The following is a 16,751-nucleotide window of genomic DNA, read 5'->3' as shown; positions in this document are numbered from 1 at the left end:
CGCCCAGGGGGTGGTCCCCCCAGACATAACCCTCCTCCCTGCAGTATGCAGCCTTAGTTTCCTTCTGCCTAGCAAAGGAGAAGGACATATGGCTCCCTTTGGGCCCAGTGCCCTGAGGACATTTTTTATTTTTATTTTATTTTTTCTTGAAATAATCTTCTATCGACTGTCGCTGAGAGACAGGCTGGATATATAGATCCTTGTAGTCTACTCAGTCTGGCCAGTGAGCGTGAGCACACCTTTGTAAAGAGGCTGGGTCTGCCACGACATGCCCCATGACTCCTGGGGTGGCCGGTGAGCCTTGCGCCAAGGACCACATATGACTGGGCTGTGGTGTTGTCTCACTCACAGTGGACTGGGCTGACCGCTACCTCAAACGCAGTTGTATGCCTGTCTGGAATGTGTCAGTGAGTCCTCGCGTGGACGGGTAAGTACAGTCCCCCCCGCTTAGGTGGGGTGGTACGGCTGAGCATTCCTGTGGTTTGGGGGTCCTCCTATCCTCCCTTCCCTGCTCCTTTTCCCTCTGCTGTATTACATTACTGCTGTCGGGGGGGGGGGGGTTTAATGCTGGGGGTCTTTTTTTCAGGAGGAGTTTTGGACACTGTGTAGCCTCTTTAGGCTTTTACTTTTCAAAATGCTGCGTTTTGCCACCGTTTTTTGGGTGATTTTCAGTTTTTATTGAAAATCCCATTGGCGGCCATTTTGTTGTAGCCACACTTTGGTACAGGCTCCATATGCAGCGTTCGGCAGCCATATTGGCGCCGTTCGGCAGCCATATTGGCGCCGTTCTCCTCACAAATTTTACTTCACAGCTTACCTTGAATTTTTTTTATTCTTCCTCTCACACACTGTGTGCTGAGGGCGGGCAGTGGTGCTGTGCAGTCTCCTCCTGTGGTGAGTCCCCTGGGAACCCCCTGGTCAGCGCAGCAAGACGGTGGGTCTTCATTCTAGCTGAACAGGGCCCTGGGAGCTTCTGTTTTTGGAGTCAGTTCCTGGGTTCTTCTTCCCCAAACATGCTCTTGCACCTGGAATTCCCACAGACACTTTGTTGTTAGTCCTGTAAACTTTTGTTGCCAGGGTGGGAGCGGAGTGCGGACGTAAGGGGGGTAAAAAGCGCCCCCTCTCCCCGCTATCCCCTGGGGAAAGCTCTGTATCAGACCAGGACTTGGCTGCGGCTCAGGTCCCCGGTTCTGTTTTATCTGGAGCTGTGAACCAGGTACTTGTGAGGATGACCCCTCGCTTAGGGTCGGTGCATGACAAGGCACTTGGTGTGCTTTTCAATGCTGTAAGGGACTCCCTTAAGCTGGATAGTGCAGCTGGGCTTCCGCTGAGGGCTCAGTCTTTCTTGGGTTCCACAAATCAGACCGCTCTGTGCAGGTTTTTCCTTCTGTGCCCTTCTTTGATAATTTCATAGATGCCTAATGGGAAAAGCCACAGAAGGCTTTTGTAGCCTGGTCGGTTCGGTGCCCCTTTTGAGGAGAGCCTCTTCAAGGGGTGGGCTTCTCCTCCAGTGGTGGGCCCTCCGGTTGCCAGTGTGAATGAGGTATCCACTCTCCCTATTGCGGGAACCCCTACTTGTATGGATCTGACTGATAGGAGATCCAAAGTACTTACCCGTTCCATGTTTACCATGCTGGGGTCTGCCTTGCAGCCTATTGTGGCCACTACTCTGGGGTCTCAGTCACTCACTGAGTGAGCATTTTGCACCAGACTGTGGAGGAGCACCAACTCTCTGCCAAAGTTATTAGGCTAGTGGACCAGCTGGTCCAGGGCCTTGTATATTTCTGTGATGCTTCACCGGTTTTATGCCGCCTCCTCTGGCTGGAATGCTGGTCTGCTGACCAGGCCTCTAACATATGCCTTGGCGGATTTACCCTTCAAGTGTGGGAGGCCTTTTGGGTCTTTGCTGGATGACATTATCAAGGATGTCACCGGAGGTCCTCCAGGGGGAAGGAGCCCCGCCATCAGCCGGGTTCTTCCTTTCCCACGCCAAAGCAGTATTTTTGTCAGTCCGGGTTCACAGGCAAACCCTCCCAGGCCGACGAAGGCTCAGCTGGGGGACTAAAACGTCCCTGGGGGCGTAAGCCGATCACACCGGCACCCAAACCAGCAATGCATGCATCCTTCCCCTGCCTGTATCTGGGGTGGGGGGTCGGCTTTGCAGGTTCACAGCTCGGTAAACTTCCCTGCTCTCCGACCAGTGGGTCTGCGAGGTGGTCTCTTCGGAAGTACTAGATAGGGTTCCTTCCTACCCACCGAACAGATTTTTTTCCCTCGTGTCTCCCTCTCCTTCCGGCTCGTCGGTCTGCCCTGGGGCAGTGTGGGACTTGCTAAGCTGCAGGGTAACTTTACCTGTCCTGCAGGACGAGTGGTTTGAAGGTTTTCTATTCTAATCTGTTCTCGGTCCTGAAGATGGACGGGGTCCGTCCGATTTTGGGCTTCATGCCCTAAATGCCTTTGTGAACGTTGGGTAGTTCCGCTTGGAATACATTTGTTCGGTGGTAACTGCGCTCCATCCGGGGGACTTTCTGGCGTCCTTGAACATCAAGGACGCATACATGCATGTCCCATTTTACGCAAGTCACAGAGGTTTCTGTGCTTCGCGATGGAGGAGGACCACTGTCAGTTTGTGGCTCTTCCTTTTGATCTGGCGTTGGCACCAAGAATTTTCACCAGGGAGCTCGCACTTATCCTAGCTTTGCTGGCACAGCAAGGCTTTGCCATCGTGGGGTACTTAGATGACTTTCTTCTGAGAGCAGCTTCTGGCTCAGAATTAGTGGATGTGTCTATAGCCATTCAGACCCTCAGAGAATTTGGGTGGGTGTTAAACATTTTGGAGTCGGTCCTGGTTCTGACTGTTATGACCCTGTTGACTGAATTTACTAAAGAGTTTGGATCTCAGCTGCAGAGGCTTCTCAGGTTTGATCCACCAGTTCACTCTCAATTATACGCTGAAAGTTTTGGGGTCAAATCATCACAACCTCTATGGAGAAACAAACAGGTGTCTGTAGATGCTTATTCCTTCATAAGCACCACGTATATAGAGGGTGACTTGATTACAAGAAGAAATAATATATAATACTGAGCGAGGTAACGTTTAGCACTACCAACAGAACTAGGCCACGTTATGCTGTTGATACATATGCACTGGGTTCAGATCTTGATGAGCAATTACTAAGTGGTAAGGAGAGATAAGCCTTTAGAGTCCCGTTCATTAATCAGTATAGGGAATAGACATTACAGCATGCTATTGTTCTGAAAGGATACTTGCGGTTATGATGAGAAGATCCGATGCTCTGCTGATTAAGCCTTATTTGGGATCATCCTAGACTGTGAAGCTATGGAGAGATGCAGTCCCTGTTTGTAGTTGAGGAGGTTAGTCCAATGCTGGTGTTCGGGTGGCTCGGAGGTTGAGTTGGCTGTGGGGTTGGTACCTGGTGCAATAGGGTGCTGTGGTGACAGGATCCCAGGTTTCTGCAGTAAGAGGTTTGGTCCAAGTTCTCAGCTGGCGGCAGGCGTCCAACGGAAATAGTGGAACACCCTGCCGCCATCTCTGAGGGTTTAAATAGCCCCAGAGCTTGGGAAGGAGCCGGGGGACGCCAGGACACGCTTCCGCGTTCCAGCGTGGAGCGCAATCGTCCGCGCACTGGAAGTGACGCGGACGTCTCGGAGAACGGAGCCCAGATGCCAGGATTCAAAGCGGCAGCGCCCGTTCTACTAGAAGGAACAATCGAATCGTTACACAGAACGACAGGAGCATTACATACTCCCCTCCTCAAGGGGGCACCAACAGTGCTCCCACTAGGAGATGGACGGTTAGGATACCTGCGATGAAATTGTTTGATTAACCGGGGGGCATGAATGTGTGAAGAATCTTCCCAGGAATCATCGAGTTGACTGTAGCCTTGCCAGCGTATCAAATACTGAAGAGATGAACCCCGTTTTCTGAAGTCAAGAATCTTTTCGACCTCATATTCAGTTTCTCCCAAGACCTCGACTGGAGGAGGGGGGTGTGGATTAGAGGTCGACCGATATATCGGTCGGCCGATATATCGGCCGATATTTGGCAGTTTTTAAGAAATCGGCATCGGCCGATTATTGTAAAAAAATCGGCCGATTTTCGGCTGCCGCGCTAAACCCCGCTCCACGAGAAATGAATCCTTCAGCCACGCTGCTGGTAGCCTGCGCGCCGGCCCCTCCCCCCCCTACCTCGACGGGCTGTAGCAGAAAGCAAACTTGTCACAAGCCCGAGCAGCTGCAGTAGTTGCTTGTCTGCGCGAAGAGATCACAAAAGCTTCCTGCATGCTGGGACGGTGGCGGGATTACTTAACATGGGCTCTAGGCTACGGCTGCCGTAGCCTAGAGCCCATGTTAAGTAATCCCGCCACCGTCCCAGCATGCAGGAAGCTTTTGTGATCTCTTCGCGCAGACAAGCAACTACTGCAGCTGCTCGGGCTTGTGACAAGTTTGCTTTCTGCTACAGCCCGTCGAGGTAGGGGGGGGCGGGGCCGGCGCGCAGGCTACCAGCAGCGTGGCTGAAGGATTCATTTCTCGTGCTGCTGGAGACTGGGGTAATGTACAGTATTCCTATCATCTCTGATAGGTGCCTCGGCTCTCTAGTGATTGTACTCCAACTCACGTGGGAGCTCACAGGTGTCATCCAATGGACAGTGCTGGAGGGAACAGTGTGTACATGTTAGAGCACACCCCTCTCCTGTATACACACTCATTTTATATATATCCATCCCCACCCACGGCCAGCTGCATCCATCCACCCCCCTCTACAAAGCATCTCCCACCCACGGCCAGCTCCATCCATCCATCCCCCTTCACAATACATCCCCCCACCCACGGCCAGCTCGCTCCATCCATCCATCCCCCTTCACAATGCATCCCCCACCCACGGCCAGCTCCATCCATCCATCACCCTTCACAATACATCCCCCACCCACGGCCAGCTCGCTCCATCCATCCATCCCCCTTCACAATACATCCCCCACCCACAGCCAGCTCCATTCATCACCCTTCACAATACATCCCCCACCCACGGCCAGCTCGCTCCATCCATCCATCCCCCTTCACAATGCATCCCCCACCCACGGCCAGCTCCATCCATCCATCCCCTTTCACAATGCATCCCCCACCCACGGCCAGCTGCATCCATCCATCCCCCCTCTACAATGCATCCCTCACCCACGACCAGCTCCATCCATCTTCACAATGCATCCCCCACCCACGGCCAGCTCCATCCATCCCCCTTCACAATACATCCCCCACCCACGGCCAGCTGCATCCATCCACCCCCTCCCTCCATCCACAGCCAGCACCATCCATCTCTTCCCCTCCACAAAGCATCCCCCCTCCAAGGCCAGCAACATCCAGCCATCCCCCTCCACAATGCATCCCCCAGGCACAGCCAGCACCATCTTTCCCCCTCCACAACGCATCTCCCACCCACGCCCAGCACCATCCATCCTCCTCCACAATGCATCCCAATCCAAAAATCGGCCCAAAATATCGGCCGCAAAAATCGGCCTCATATATCGGCCATCGGCTGCCCCGATTTCTAAATATCGGCATCGGCATCGGCCAGAGAAAAACCCATATCGGTCGACCTCTAGTGTGGATGCCTGTTAGGGAATGGGTTGGATATAAAAGGTTTGATGAGCGAAACATGAAATGAGGGATTTATCTTTCAATCTGGAGGTAGTTCCAATCTAACAGCATTAGAATTGATCACGTGTGAAATTGAAAAAGGGCCAGTAAACTGTCAGCCAAGTTTTTTTGAAGGTACTTTAAGGCGTAGGTTTCGGGTGGAGAGCCATACTAAGTCGCCCACTTTATACACAGGAGGTGCTGTTCTGTGAGCGTCATAGTATCGCTTTTGCCTTTGCTGGGCAGCCTGTAAATTGGAGCGATGTATGCTCAGAGTGTTCTTTACAGTAGAAAGGTAGTGTTCTACTGCGGGAACATTATTTGGGAGGAAGGAGGTTGGTAAACTATTGGGATGGAATCCATAGCATAAAATGGTGAGAATCGAGAGGAAGAACTGGTGGCATTGTACGCAAATTCAGCGTGGGGAATTAATGAAACCAATCATCTTGAAGATGGGTGCAATAACAACGTAGATACTGTTCGAGTGTCTGGTTGACACGTTCTGTCTGACCATTTGTTTGAGGGTGGTAAGCAGAGGACATGCAGTGATCTATTTGTAGAGCATTACATAGGGCCCTCCAGAACTTAATTGTGATCCGCGGTCTGAGATGATTTGAGAAGGTAATCCGTGGAGCTTTAGAACGTGGTTAATGAAGGCTTTAGCTGTTTCAAGGGAGGTTGGCAAATTCTTTAAGGGAATGAAGTGTGCCATCTTAGTTAACAAATCCACTGTAACCATGATAGTGTTAGCTCCCTGTGATCTAGGGAGGTCAACTATGAAGTCCATTGACACTACCTCCCAGGGTCTATCTGGAACTGGAAGGGATGCTAAAAGACCGAAAGGAGGTTTTCTTGAGTGTTTGTTGGTGGCACAAATCTCACAGGAGCTGACATAATCATGGATGGTTTTAGCCATTTGGGGCCACCAGTAGTCTCTCTTAACAAGATGAATGGTTTTGCTGATACCAGGATGGCTAGCTAATGGACAATCATGGAGTTGCTTGAGAAGTAAAAGTTGCAGCTGTGGAGGAACGTAAAGTTTGTTGTTGAAGGTATATACACCATCAGGTTGTCTAGTGAGATCTTTAGGTAAGCAGGAGACATCTCTTGAAAGCGTATGGGTAAGCAACTGCCTGAAAGGAGTAGTTACCCCAATGAAGCGGTTGGGAGGAATGATGGAGAGAGGTGGAATCTCAGTGGTCTGGTCTTCATTCATGCGGGACAGCGAGTCGGCTTTTATATTTTGTGTACCTGGCCGGTAGGAGATGAAAAAATCAAATCTATCAAAAAATAAGCTCCACCTAACCTGCCGGGCAGATAGAGTCTTACAGGCCTTCAGATGTTGTAAATTACGATGATCCGTTAGAATGGTTATAGGGTGTGTGGAACCCTCTAATAGGTGTCTCCAGTTTCCTAATGCATCCTTTATTGCTAGGAGTTCTTTCTCCCCAATGGGGTAGTTCTTCTCGGCTGGTGATAGAGTCCTGGAGTAGAAAGCAATTGGATGCAAAGGTTCAGATAAAGTGGAACGTTGAGAAAGGATCACTCCCAAGGCAAAGTGGGAGGCGTCAACCTCTAAAGTGAAATGATACATTGAATTTGGTAGTTGTAGGATGGGAGCGGAAGTGAAACAACGCTTGAGAGAATCTAATGAATTCTGTGCTTCCTTAGACCAGGAAAAAGGTGTTTTTATACTAGTCAAACTAGTTAGTGGCTTCACAGTTGATGAAAAGTTCTTGATGAACTTGTGGTAGTAGTTTGAATATCCTAAGAAACGCTGTAGAGCCTTCCTTGACTTAGGAACTGGCCAGGAAAGAATGCACTCCACTTTAGATTGATCCATCTGGATGCCTTCAGGGGTAATTTGATAACCAAGAAAGGAGATGCATGTCTGGCTGAAAACACATTTCTCAAGCTTGGCGTATAAGGAATGTGTTCTGAGCCTGGCCAAAACCCATCTGACATGTTTGTTGTGTTCTTCCGGGGTGTCAGAATAAATCAAGATATCATCTAAGTAAATTACGACACAAATGTCAAGTAAATCACGAAAAATATCATTGATGAACCACTGGAAAGTAGCGGGTGCGTTACATAGACCAAATGGCATTACAGTGTATTCATAGAGACCATACCGAGTCTTGAATGCAGTTTTCCATTCATCTCCTGGACGGATCCTAATCAGATTGTAAGCACCCCTGAGGTCCAACTTTGTGAAAATGTTAGAGGTCTGGAGACGCTCGATGAGCTCTGGAATGAGGGGTAAGGGATAGCGATTTTTTATTGTGATGTTGAGAGATCTGTAGTTGATTATTAGTCGGAGTGAGCCATCCTTATTTTTAACAAAAAACATAGCAGCACTTGCTGGGGAAGTGAACGGTCTAATAAAGCCTTTCCTTAGGTTGTCATCAAGGTAGTCCTTGAGATGGACAAGTTCTGGTTGTGATAGTGGGTAGATACGTGCTGTTGGAATAGAACTGCCTGGAATGAGGTCTATAGGGCAGTCGTAGATACGATGGGGAGGGAGTATCTCTGCATTGGTTTTACTAAATACATCTGCAAAATCATGTAAGTATGTTGGGAGATCGGCATAATAAGCATCTGCTAATAAGATAGAGTAGATAGGATAACAGGTTTCCTTGCAGTATGTGGAGTGTAGAGAAAGAGAATTCTTACACCACTCAAAACTGGGTTGATGGAGATGTAGCCAGGGTAAACCGAGTACTATTGGGAACAGGGGAGACGGAATAATGTTGAATGTTAGAGTTTCAGTATGACCATTCCCACTAGAGACCATTAGAGGAGAAGTTTGAGAGCAGACTGGACCAGAGGAGGAACTTGAGCCATCAATAAAGGTGACAGACAAAGGAGTTTGCTTAACCACATAAGGGATTTTATTTGATTCAACAATTCCTGAATCTATAAAGTTGCCACAAGCTCCAGTGTCCACCATAGCGTCAATTGTGGTCCTATCTTGGTCCCACTGTAAAGTAAGGGTGACAAAGATATAGCGGTTAGAGGTACTTTCACGAGGATTGGGCTTACATATGTTAGAAATGTTACCGTCGGTCTTCCTCTTGAGTAGAGGACAACTAGGAACGATGTGGTCTGGAGCGGAACAGTATAGGCATAGGTTATTCAGTCTGCGTCGTTGTTTTTCAGCAGGGGATAATGGTCCCTTAATTGCGCCAAGCTCCATTGGAACATCTTTGGGAGGTGATCTAGATCTCCTGAGAGGTGAAGGAGGGTATGTATTGGCACGTTCAGCCTTCCTTTCTCAAAGACGTCGATCAATGGCAACAGAAAGGTGCATCAGATCCTCTATAGATGTGGGAAGTTCAACACGAGCAATCTCATCCTTCATTGCTTCTGATAGGCCTAATCTAAACTGATTCCCGAAGTGCAATATCAGTCCACTGGGTCTCTCGACTCCAGCACTTAAATTCAGAGATATAGTCCTCTACAGGTTTTTTTCCTTGTTTGATTGTATTCTCAGCGGTGAGTTGTTTATTGGGGTCCTCATAGAGTAAAGACATTTCATCCAGGAAGGTATTAAATGCGCCTAGAAGATCCCCATGCTCTTCAACATATGAGTCGGCCCAAACCCTAGGTTCACCTTTGAGATATGAAATCAGGGTGAGAATTCTAACCCTGTCTGAGTAGTAGGTGCGGGGGCGTAACTCAAACATAAGACGGCATGAACTAATAAATTGGCGAAAAAGTTTCCTATCACCTGTGAAGGGTTCGGGGGGACATACTTTAGGCTCAGGTCGGTCCGTGGGTTGCACACAATTTTGGTTGCGAAGAGCATCATTTTCTAAACGAAGTTCATTCATAGAAGCGGTTAGGGTATCCACCCGTTGTGAAAGTCCAACTAAGTGGTTAGCAAGCTCTGCTGGATCCATTTAATAGTAGGTTCCACTATTATGTTATGACCCTGTTGACTGAATTTACTAAAGAGTTTGGATCTCAGCTGCAGAGGCTTCTCAGGTATGATCCACCAGTTCACTCTCAATTATACGCTGAAAGTTTTGGGGTCAAATCATCACAACCTCTATGGAGAAACAAACAGGTGTCTGTAGATGCTTATTCCTTCATAAGCACCAAGTATATAGTGGGTGACTTGATTACAAGAAGAAATAATAAGAATACTGAGCGAGGTAACGTTTAGCACTACCAACAGAACTAGGCCACGTTATGCTGTTGATACATATGCACTGGGTTCAGATCTTGATGAGAAATAACTAAGTGGTAAGGAGAGATAAGCCTTTAGAGTCCCATTCATTAATCAGTATAGGGAATAGACATTACAGCATGCTATTGTTCTGAAAGGATACTTGAGGTTATGATGAGAAGATCCGATGCTCTGCTGATTAAGCCTTATTTGGGATCATCCTAGGCTGTGAAGCTATGGAGAGATGCAGTCCCTGTTTGTAGTTGAGGAGGTTAGTCCAATGCTGGTGTTCGGGTGGCTCGGAGGTTGAGTTGGCTGTGGGGTTGGTACCTGGTGCAATAGGGTGCTGTGGTGACAGGATCCCAGGTTTCTGCAGTAAGAGGTTTGGTCCAAGTTCTCAGCTGGCGGCAGGCGTCCAACGAAAATAGTGGAACACCCTGCCGCCATCTCTGAGGGTTTAAATAGCCCCAGAGCGTGGGAAGGAGCCGGGGGACGCCAGGACCCGCTTCCGCGTTCCAGCGTGGAGCGCAATCGTCCGCGCATCGGAAGTGACGCAGACGTCTCAGAGAACGGAGCCCAGATGCCAGGATTCAAAGTGGCAGCGCCCGATCTACTAGAAGGAACGATCAAATCGTTACACAGAACGACAGGAGCGTTACACTGACTCAGCGTTTGGAGTACCTAGGGTTGATCCGGACTCCTCGGTGGCAAAGGTCTTTCTTCCCCTGGAGAAATTGTAGACTCTTCAGTCTGCGATGAAGGTATTGGCATCACGCAATCGGTCATATCTCCGTTTGCATGCAGTCCTGAGCCTGTTGGTGGCCTCCTTGGAGGCGGTACCGTATGCCCAGTTCCACACTTGTTTTTTCCAGAGGGAAATACTGTCCGAGTGGTAAAAATCTTTGTCTCTGGATCATCAGATTCAGGTGCGCCACCTAGTCAGAGTCTTTGAATTGGTGGCTGAGATCCTTGACTCTTCGGTCCGGGAGGTCGTTTCTTCCCTTCCAGTGGACGGTGATTACGACAGACGCCAGCCTCACAGGTTGAGGGGGGTCCCTGGGGGGTCCATTCAGCCCAGAGTCACTGGACTTTAGTGGGCCTACGGCCACACCTCCCCTGAATACGCCTCCTCTCGTCTGACCTCGGTAGCTAACCAGGGTCGGGCCTGGTTAGTTTTTGGATGGGAGACTGCCTGGGAATACCAGGTGCTGTAAATCCTGTCTACCAATCATTGTCCTAGTACTTTGGGTGACCAGGCTATGCCTCTCTTCGTGGTCGAGGAGGTTGCAATGTCATCCGATCTGGATTCAGCCAGACAACGCCGCAGGCGCGGCTTCGGTCTACCATTAGGTAGACCCGCAGGCGGACTACTGGAGTCGCCAGATGCTGGACCAGGGCGACTGGTCTTGGTACTTGGAGGTGTTTCAACTCCCTTGCAGGAGGTGAGTCTCACAGGGCACAGATCTCCTTGCCAGTCGTCTCAACTGCAAGGGTGTCGAAGCTCGTGGCCAGGTCTAGTGATCCTGTACGACACGTCGGTCGCGTTGGTGTCCCTGTGGCGTCTGTATCAGCGACTTTATGCCTTTCCTCCATTGTAGTTGCTTCCTCGGCTGCTCCACAGAGTGGAGGCTTAGGCGATCCCGATGATTCTAATCGCTTTAGATTGGCCTTGGCGTCCTTGGTACCCTGGTGGTTGCCAGGGCTGGAGGATCTTCTGTCTCAAGGTCCCCATACGTCCTCCTGTTGTAGTCGCTGGCTTGCACAACATGGCTATTGGAAGCCAGGTTTTAAAAGACCGGGGTCTGTCCAACTTGGTCATCTCAACCATCACACCTAGAAGGCCTACATCTCTTGGTGTGAAGAGATGGGGTGACGTCCACGGACGTACTTGGTGTCCAGGGTCCTGCTGTTTTTACAGCTTGGAGTGGATCTAAAAATAGTTTAAAGCACCATTTGGGGGCAGATTTCAGCCCTGGCTGTGGTTTTTTTTTTTTTTCAGTGGCCTTTTTGTGGCCCATTCCCTGGTGGGTACCTCTTTCTGCAGGGGGGTTTGTCCTCTCGGTTCTTCAGGAACTTTCCTTTTGGAAACATCAGAGAGATTCTTCTCCTGACACTATCTCAAAAGGTGGCCTTTTTAGTGGCCATTACTTCTGTCAGCAGGGTTTCTAAGTTGGCGGTCTTGTCTTGCAAGTCTCCATGCTTGATACTCCATAAGGATTAGGTGGTGGTAGGCCCGCGTCCTTCCCTTCTTCCGAAGGTGGTTTTGGCCTTTCATCTGAATGAGGACCTTGTTCTTCCATACTTATGTCCTCGGCCGGCGCACCATACGGAGGTTGCTCTTAATAGTTTAGGCGTGGTAGGCACTTGGCGGGTGTTCCTGCCTGCTGTGGCTCCGTTTCGGAGATCTGACGCTCTTTTTGTGTCGGTGTCTGGTCCGCAAAAGGGCCTGGTGGATCAGGCAGACCGTCATACAGGCCTATGCTCTTAGGGGGCGGGCGCGCCCTTTTCCGGTCACGGCGCTTTTCGACCAGGGCAATTGGTGCTTCCTGGGTTTTCCGACATTAAGCATCTGTGTCACAGGTGTGCGAGGCGGCGACTTGGTCGTCCGTTCACACTTTTTCCAAATTGTTACAAGGTTGCTGTGCGTGCATCTTCTGATGCTTCTTTCGGCCACTAGGTTTTGCAGGCGGCTGATTAAGGTTGCACCTCCTCCGTTAAGGAGCTCTGCTTGTTTTGGGGTGAAGTTAAATTGGTTTTACTGATACTGTTCCCACCCCTCGTTTTTTTACACTGCTTGGGGATGTCCCACTTGTCAAGATTTAAGGAGCTGTGTCCGTCCATGGACGATAAGAGAAAATAGGATTTTTTGTACTCACCGTAAAATCCTTTTCTCTGACGTCCATGGACGGACACAGCTATCACCCCTCCTTTTTAGGTTTGTACTGCTTGTTAAGAAACTGAGGCTGCAAACTGCAGGGAGGAGGGTTATGTCTGGAGGGACTGCCCCTGGGCGGCGCTGTTCAACTGTTAAAGTAACATGTTTTTGATTATCTAACATGTTTCTGCCTAGTCCTCTCCTATGAACAGGAACATAACCCACTTGTCAAGATTTAAGGAGCTGTGTCCGTCCATGGATGTCAGAGAAAAGGATTTTACGGTCCTATTTTTCACAATTTTCGGTCTTTGTTCATTTATTTAGCAAAAAAATTAAAACTGTGATTAAATATCCCCAAAATAAAACTCTATTTGTGTGAAAAAAATAAGAAAAATGTTGTTTGGGTACAGGGAACGTGCAATTGTCATTCAAAATGTGACAGCGTTAAAAACTGAAAATTGGCAAGTGTCTAATAAACACATTTAGAGGTTCCAAGTCTGTTTGGTCTCCCACTATCTTACAGTATAGCCAGTCTGCAAAGGTATACATTTATGTCTATAAGGCCCCTTTCACACTGGGGAGGGAGGTGCGGTGGCGGTAAAGCACCACTATTTTAAGCGGCGCTTTACCGTCGTAATTGCTCCGGTATCCGTCCGCTAGCGGGGTGGTTTTACCCCCGCTATTAGCTGGAAAATGCAGAGACGCATTGCCGGCGGTATAGCCGCTGTTTCCAATTGCTTTGCAATGGGAAGGAGTGGTAAACACACCGCTCCTTCACCACTCCAAAGTTGCGGTTAGCATGACTTTAAGAGCGGTCCTGCTAGCGCACCGCTCCAGTGGAGAAACACTGGAGAAACAGCAGCCAGTGTTTCAGGTCAGTTTGCAGTCGCTATTTTTAGCGCAATAGCGCCTGAAAACTGCCCCAGTGTGAAAGGGGTCTAAGGAGAGAAAATTGGCACTTGGCAACCTTTTTCAAATCACTGTTTCTATACTTTCTAAGCTTTTTTTTGTGTTTGTGACAACTTCAGTTCTGCAGTTCTTTGTACTGGTAATAGAATCATGGCTGCACAATTGAATGCTTAAAATGTCAATATACACTTAAAAATAGTTTTAAATTAATTACAGGAAATAAGTTTTTCGAGCACTTCTTACTGACTGTTGAGAATAAATTCACTGATGTAATATTAAAGTAGAACTATAGGCAAAACATATTTTTTTCACTCTGGATAGAGTAAGGCCCCTTACACACAATCAGGCATTTGCCTGGCCAAACTTGTATAAAAATTCGGAGTAAAAGAGAACACGTTCTCTATCTAAACTCCTCTAAAAAAAGTCAGATGGGGCATACACACGGTCGTAATTTCTGATGGAAAAAGTCCGTCTGACTTTTTCCATCTGATATTCCGATCGTGTGTACAGGGCTTTAGGAAAGGTCATAACCCCTGTCAGTTTATTTATTTTTTCATCTGTGTCCTGTTGGGGAGATTTCCCTTCACATCCCGTCCCATTGCCAAAAAGTCAAGTGAGGAAATCAAGTGAGGAAATCCCTGCAAATTAAAGGAATCCCTTGGGGACCCCCAAGTCACAAACTAGTGTCTGTCTCCATTGGAAGATTTCCCTCTTTTTTTTTTTTTTTGAACTGACAGATGTTTTAATCTATTTCCACTCTGTTAAAAAAAAAAAGGTTTTGCCTTTAGTTGTACTTTAGGCTTGACATTTCTATTTAAAAAATGTGTTCCTTCAGCAAGTTATCTGCTAGTGGAATGTGATTTGAATCTTTGTATACTTGTTTTGTAATTGTAGAGTTTGCTTTGGGTTCTTTATGACGGAGGACATTTGGACAAGTGAGTATTTCTGAACAGTTCTTCTGTGTTTTTTTTTTTTTTAAGCTGGCTAAGTTTTAAACCTCAACAGTTATATGTTTATGATTCCATTAGATGATATGATATACAGTGAAGTATATGTTAAAGTACAAGTTTTAACTTCTTATAAAAAAACATAAAATGTAAACTACAAATTGTGCAGCATATTTTATGATAATAAAAACGAAAACATACTAAAATAAAAACAAAGATGCATTAACTAATTGCCAATCATTTAAAGGGACATGCAGCAACCTGAAGGCAGAACTCCAGACTAGCGTAACCGCTTGCCGACTACCCGTTGTCATTTTACTGCGGCAGGTTGGCAAGGCTGCATGAATCGACGTAGGTGTATGTCGGGCATTTTAGGAGCTCTAGGGGGCACGTGCATACCTGCAGTGCGACGCCAGAATGGATGCCCATGACCTGTGATTACTCCTCAGAGAGCCAGAACGGGGGTCAGTCAAGGTAAACAGACAGATCCCAGTTCTGACAGGGGAGTGGAGACAGATCTGATGTTCCTAGTGATCAGGAACAGCGATCTCTCTCCTCCTTCAGTCACTACACTCCCCCCACAGTTAGAAACACCTCCTTAGGGAACAGTTAACCCCTTGATTGCCCCCTAGTGTTAACCCCTTCCCTGCCACTGACATACAGTAATCAGTGGCTATTTTTAGCTTTGATCGCTGTATTAACCACTTAAGCCCCGGACCTTTAGGCAGCTAAATGCCCAGGCCAGGTTTTGCGATTCGGCACTGTGTCGCTTTAACAGACAATTGCACGGTTGTGCGACGTGGCTCCCAAACAAAATTGGCGTCCTTTTTTCCCCACAAATAGAGCTTTCTTTTGGTGGTATTTGATCACCTCTGCGGTTTTTATTTTTTGCGCTATAAACAAAAATAGAGCGACACTTTTGAAAAAAATTCAATATTTTTTTACTTTTTGCTATAATAAATATCCCCCAAAAACATATATAATTTTTTTTTTCCTCAGTTTAGGCCGATACGTATTCTTCTACCTATTTTTGGTAAAACAAATCGCAATAGGCGTTTATCGATTGGTTTGCGCAAAATGTATAGCGTTTACAAAATAGGGGATAATTTTATTGCATTTTTATAAAAAAAAATTTTTTTACTACTAATGGCGGCGATCAGCGTTTTTTTTTCGTGACTGCGACATTATGGCGGACACTTCGGACAATTTTGACACATTTTTGGGACCATTGTCATTTTCACAGCAAAAAATGCATTTAAATTGGATTGTTTATTGTGAAAATGACAGTTGCAGTTTGGGAGTTAACCACAGGGGGCGCTGTAGGAGTTAGTGTTCACTTAGTGTGTTTACAACTGTAGGGGGGTGTGGCTGTAGGACTGATGTCATCGATCGAGTCTCCCTATATAAGGGATCACTCGATTGATGCAGCGCCATAGTGAAGCACAGGGAAGCCGTGTTTACATACCGCTCTCCCCGTTCTTCAGCTCCGGGGAGCGATCGCGACGGAGCGGCTATAAACGAATAGCCGCGCCGTCGTCCCGGATCGCTCCCCACGGGAATCCGACCACTGCATGTAGCGGGGGGGGGGGGGGGGTCCCGATCGGACCCCCCACCCGCTAGAAGGCAAGGACGTACATGTACGCCCATTTGCCTGTACGTGCCATTCTGTGGACGTACATATACATGCCGCGGTCGGGAAGTGGTTAATGTCAACAGTCCCACAAAAGTGTCCGATCTGTTCGGCCATGTCTTAACTGCTGGTGTGGTTTGCCCTCCCAAACCTTATACATAAATCAGAAAATGAGGAAATATATATAGAGAGCTTGCACGTATAAAAACAACAAAGGTAGCCAAATGCATTACCGTCCCGGGTAGAAAAATGAATATAAATTCCCAATTAAGGGATAGGGCATGGGACTGTACGAATGCAGATTGGGTATGTCCAAGAACTTATCAAGGAATCAAAAATATTGGCTCTGGAACCACAGAGATCATATAGCGAGACAACATATGTATATAAAAAATATAATTTTAATAATATACATTATTTATACAGACAAAGCTAAAAAACATGATCATATGAGAGATTGTAATTCACCATTGGTTGACATATATAATGTTATATACAGTGGGTCCTACATGTTTTGCCCATTGGGGCTTCCTCAGGGACACATATGTATATAAGACAATCTAT

At 47.6% G+C, this 16,751-nt stretch overlaps 1 protein-coding gene across 2 annotated transcripts in view; it reads left to right on the top strand.

The window, feature by feature from the left end:
* Positions 1 to 16,751, top strand: part of MEN1 (menin 1) — a 714,178-nt gene that overhangs the window by 199,071 nt on the left and 498,356 nt on the right. For both annotated transcript variants that reach the window (XM_040328762.1, XM_040328763.1), the window contains exon 5: positions 14,505 to 14,545. In XM_040328762.1, the coding sequence (XP_040184696.1) occupies positions 14,505 to 14,545 (41 nt within the window). The remainder of the gene's footprint in view (positions 1 to 14,504; positions 14,546 to 16,751) is intronic.

The sequence above is a fragment of the Rana temporaria genome, chromosome 11 (assembly GCF_905171775.1).
Source record: "Rana temporaria chromosome 11, aRanTem1.1, whole genome shotgun sequence".
NCBI classification, from domain to species: Eukaryota; Metazoa; Chordata; class Amphibia; order Anura; family Ranidae; genus Rana; species Rana temporaria.
This window is presented reverse-complemented; position numbering and strand designations above follow the sequence as displayed.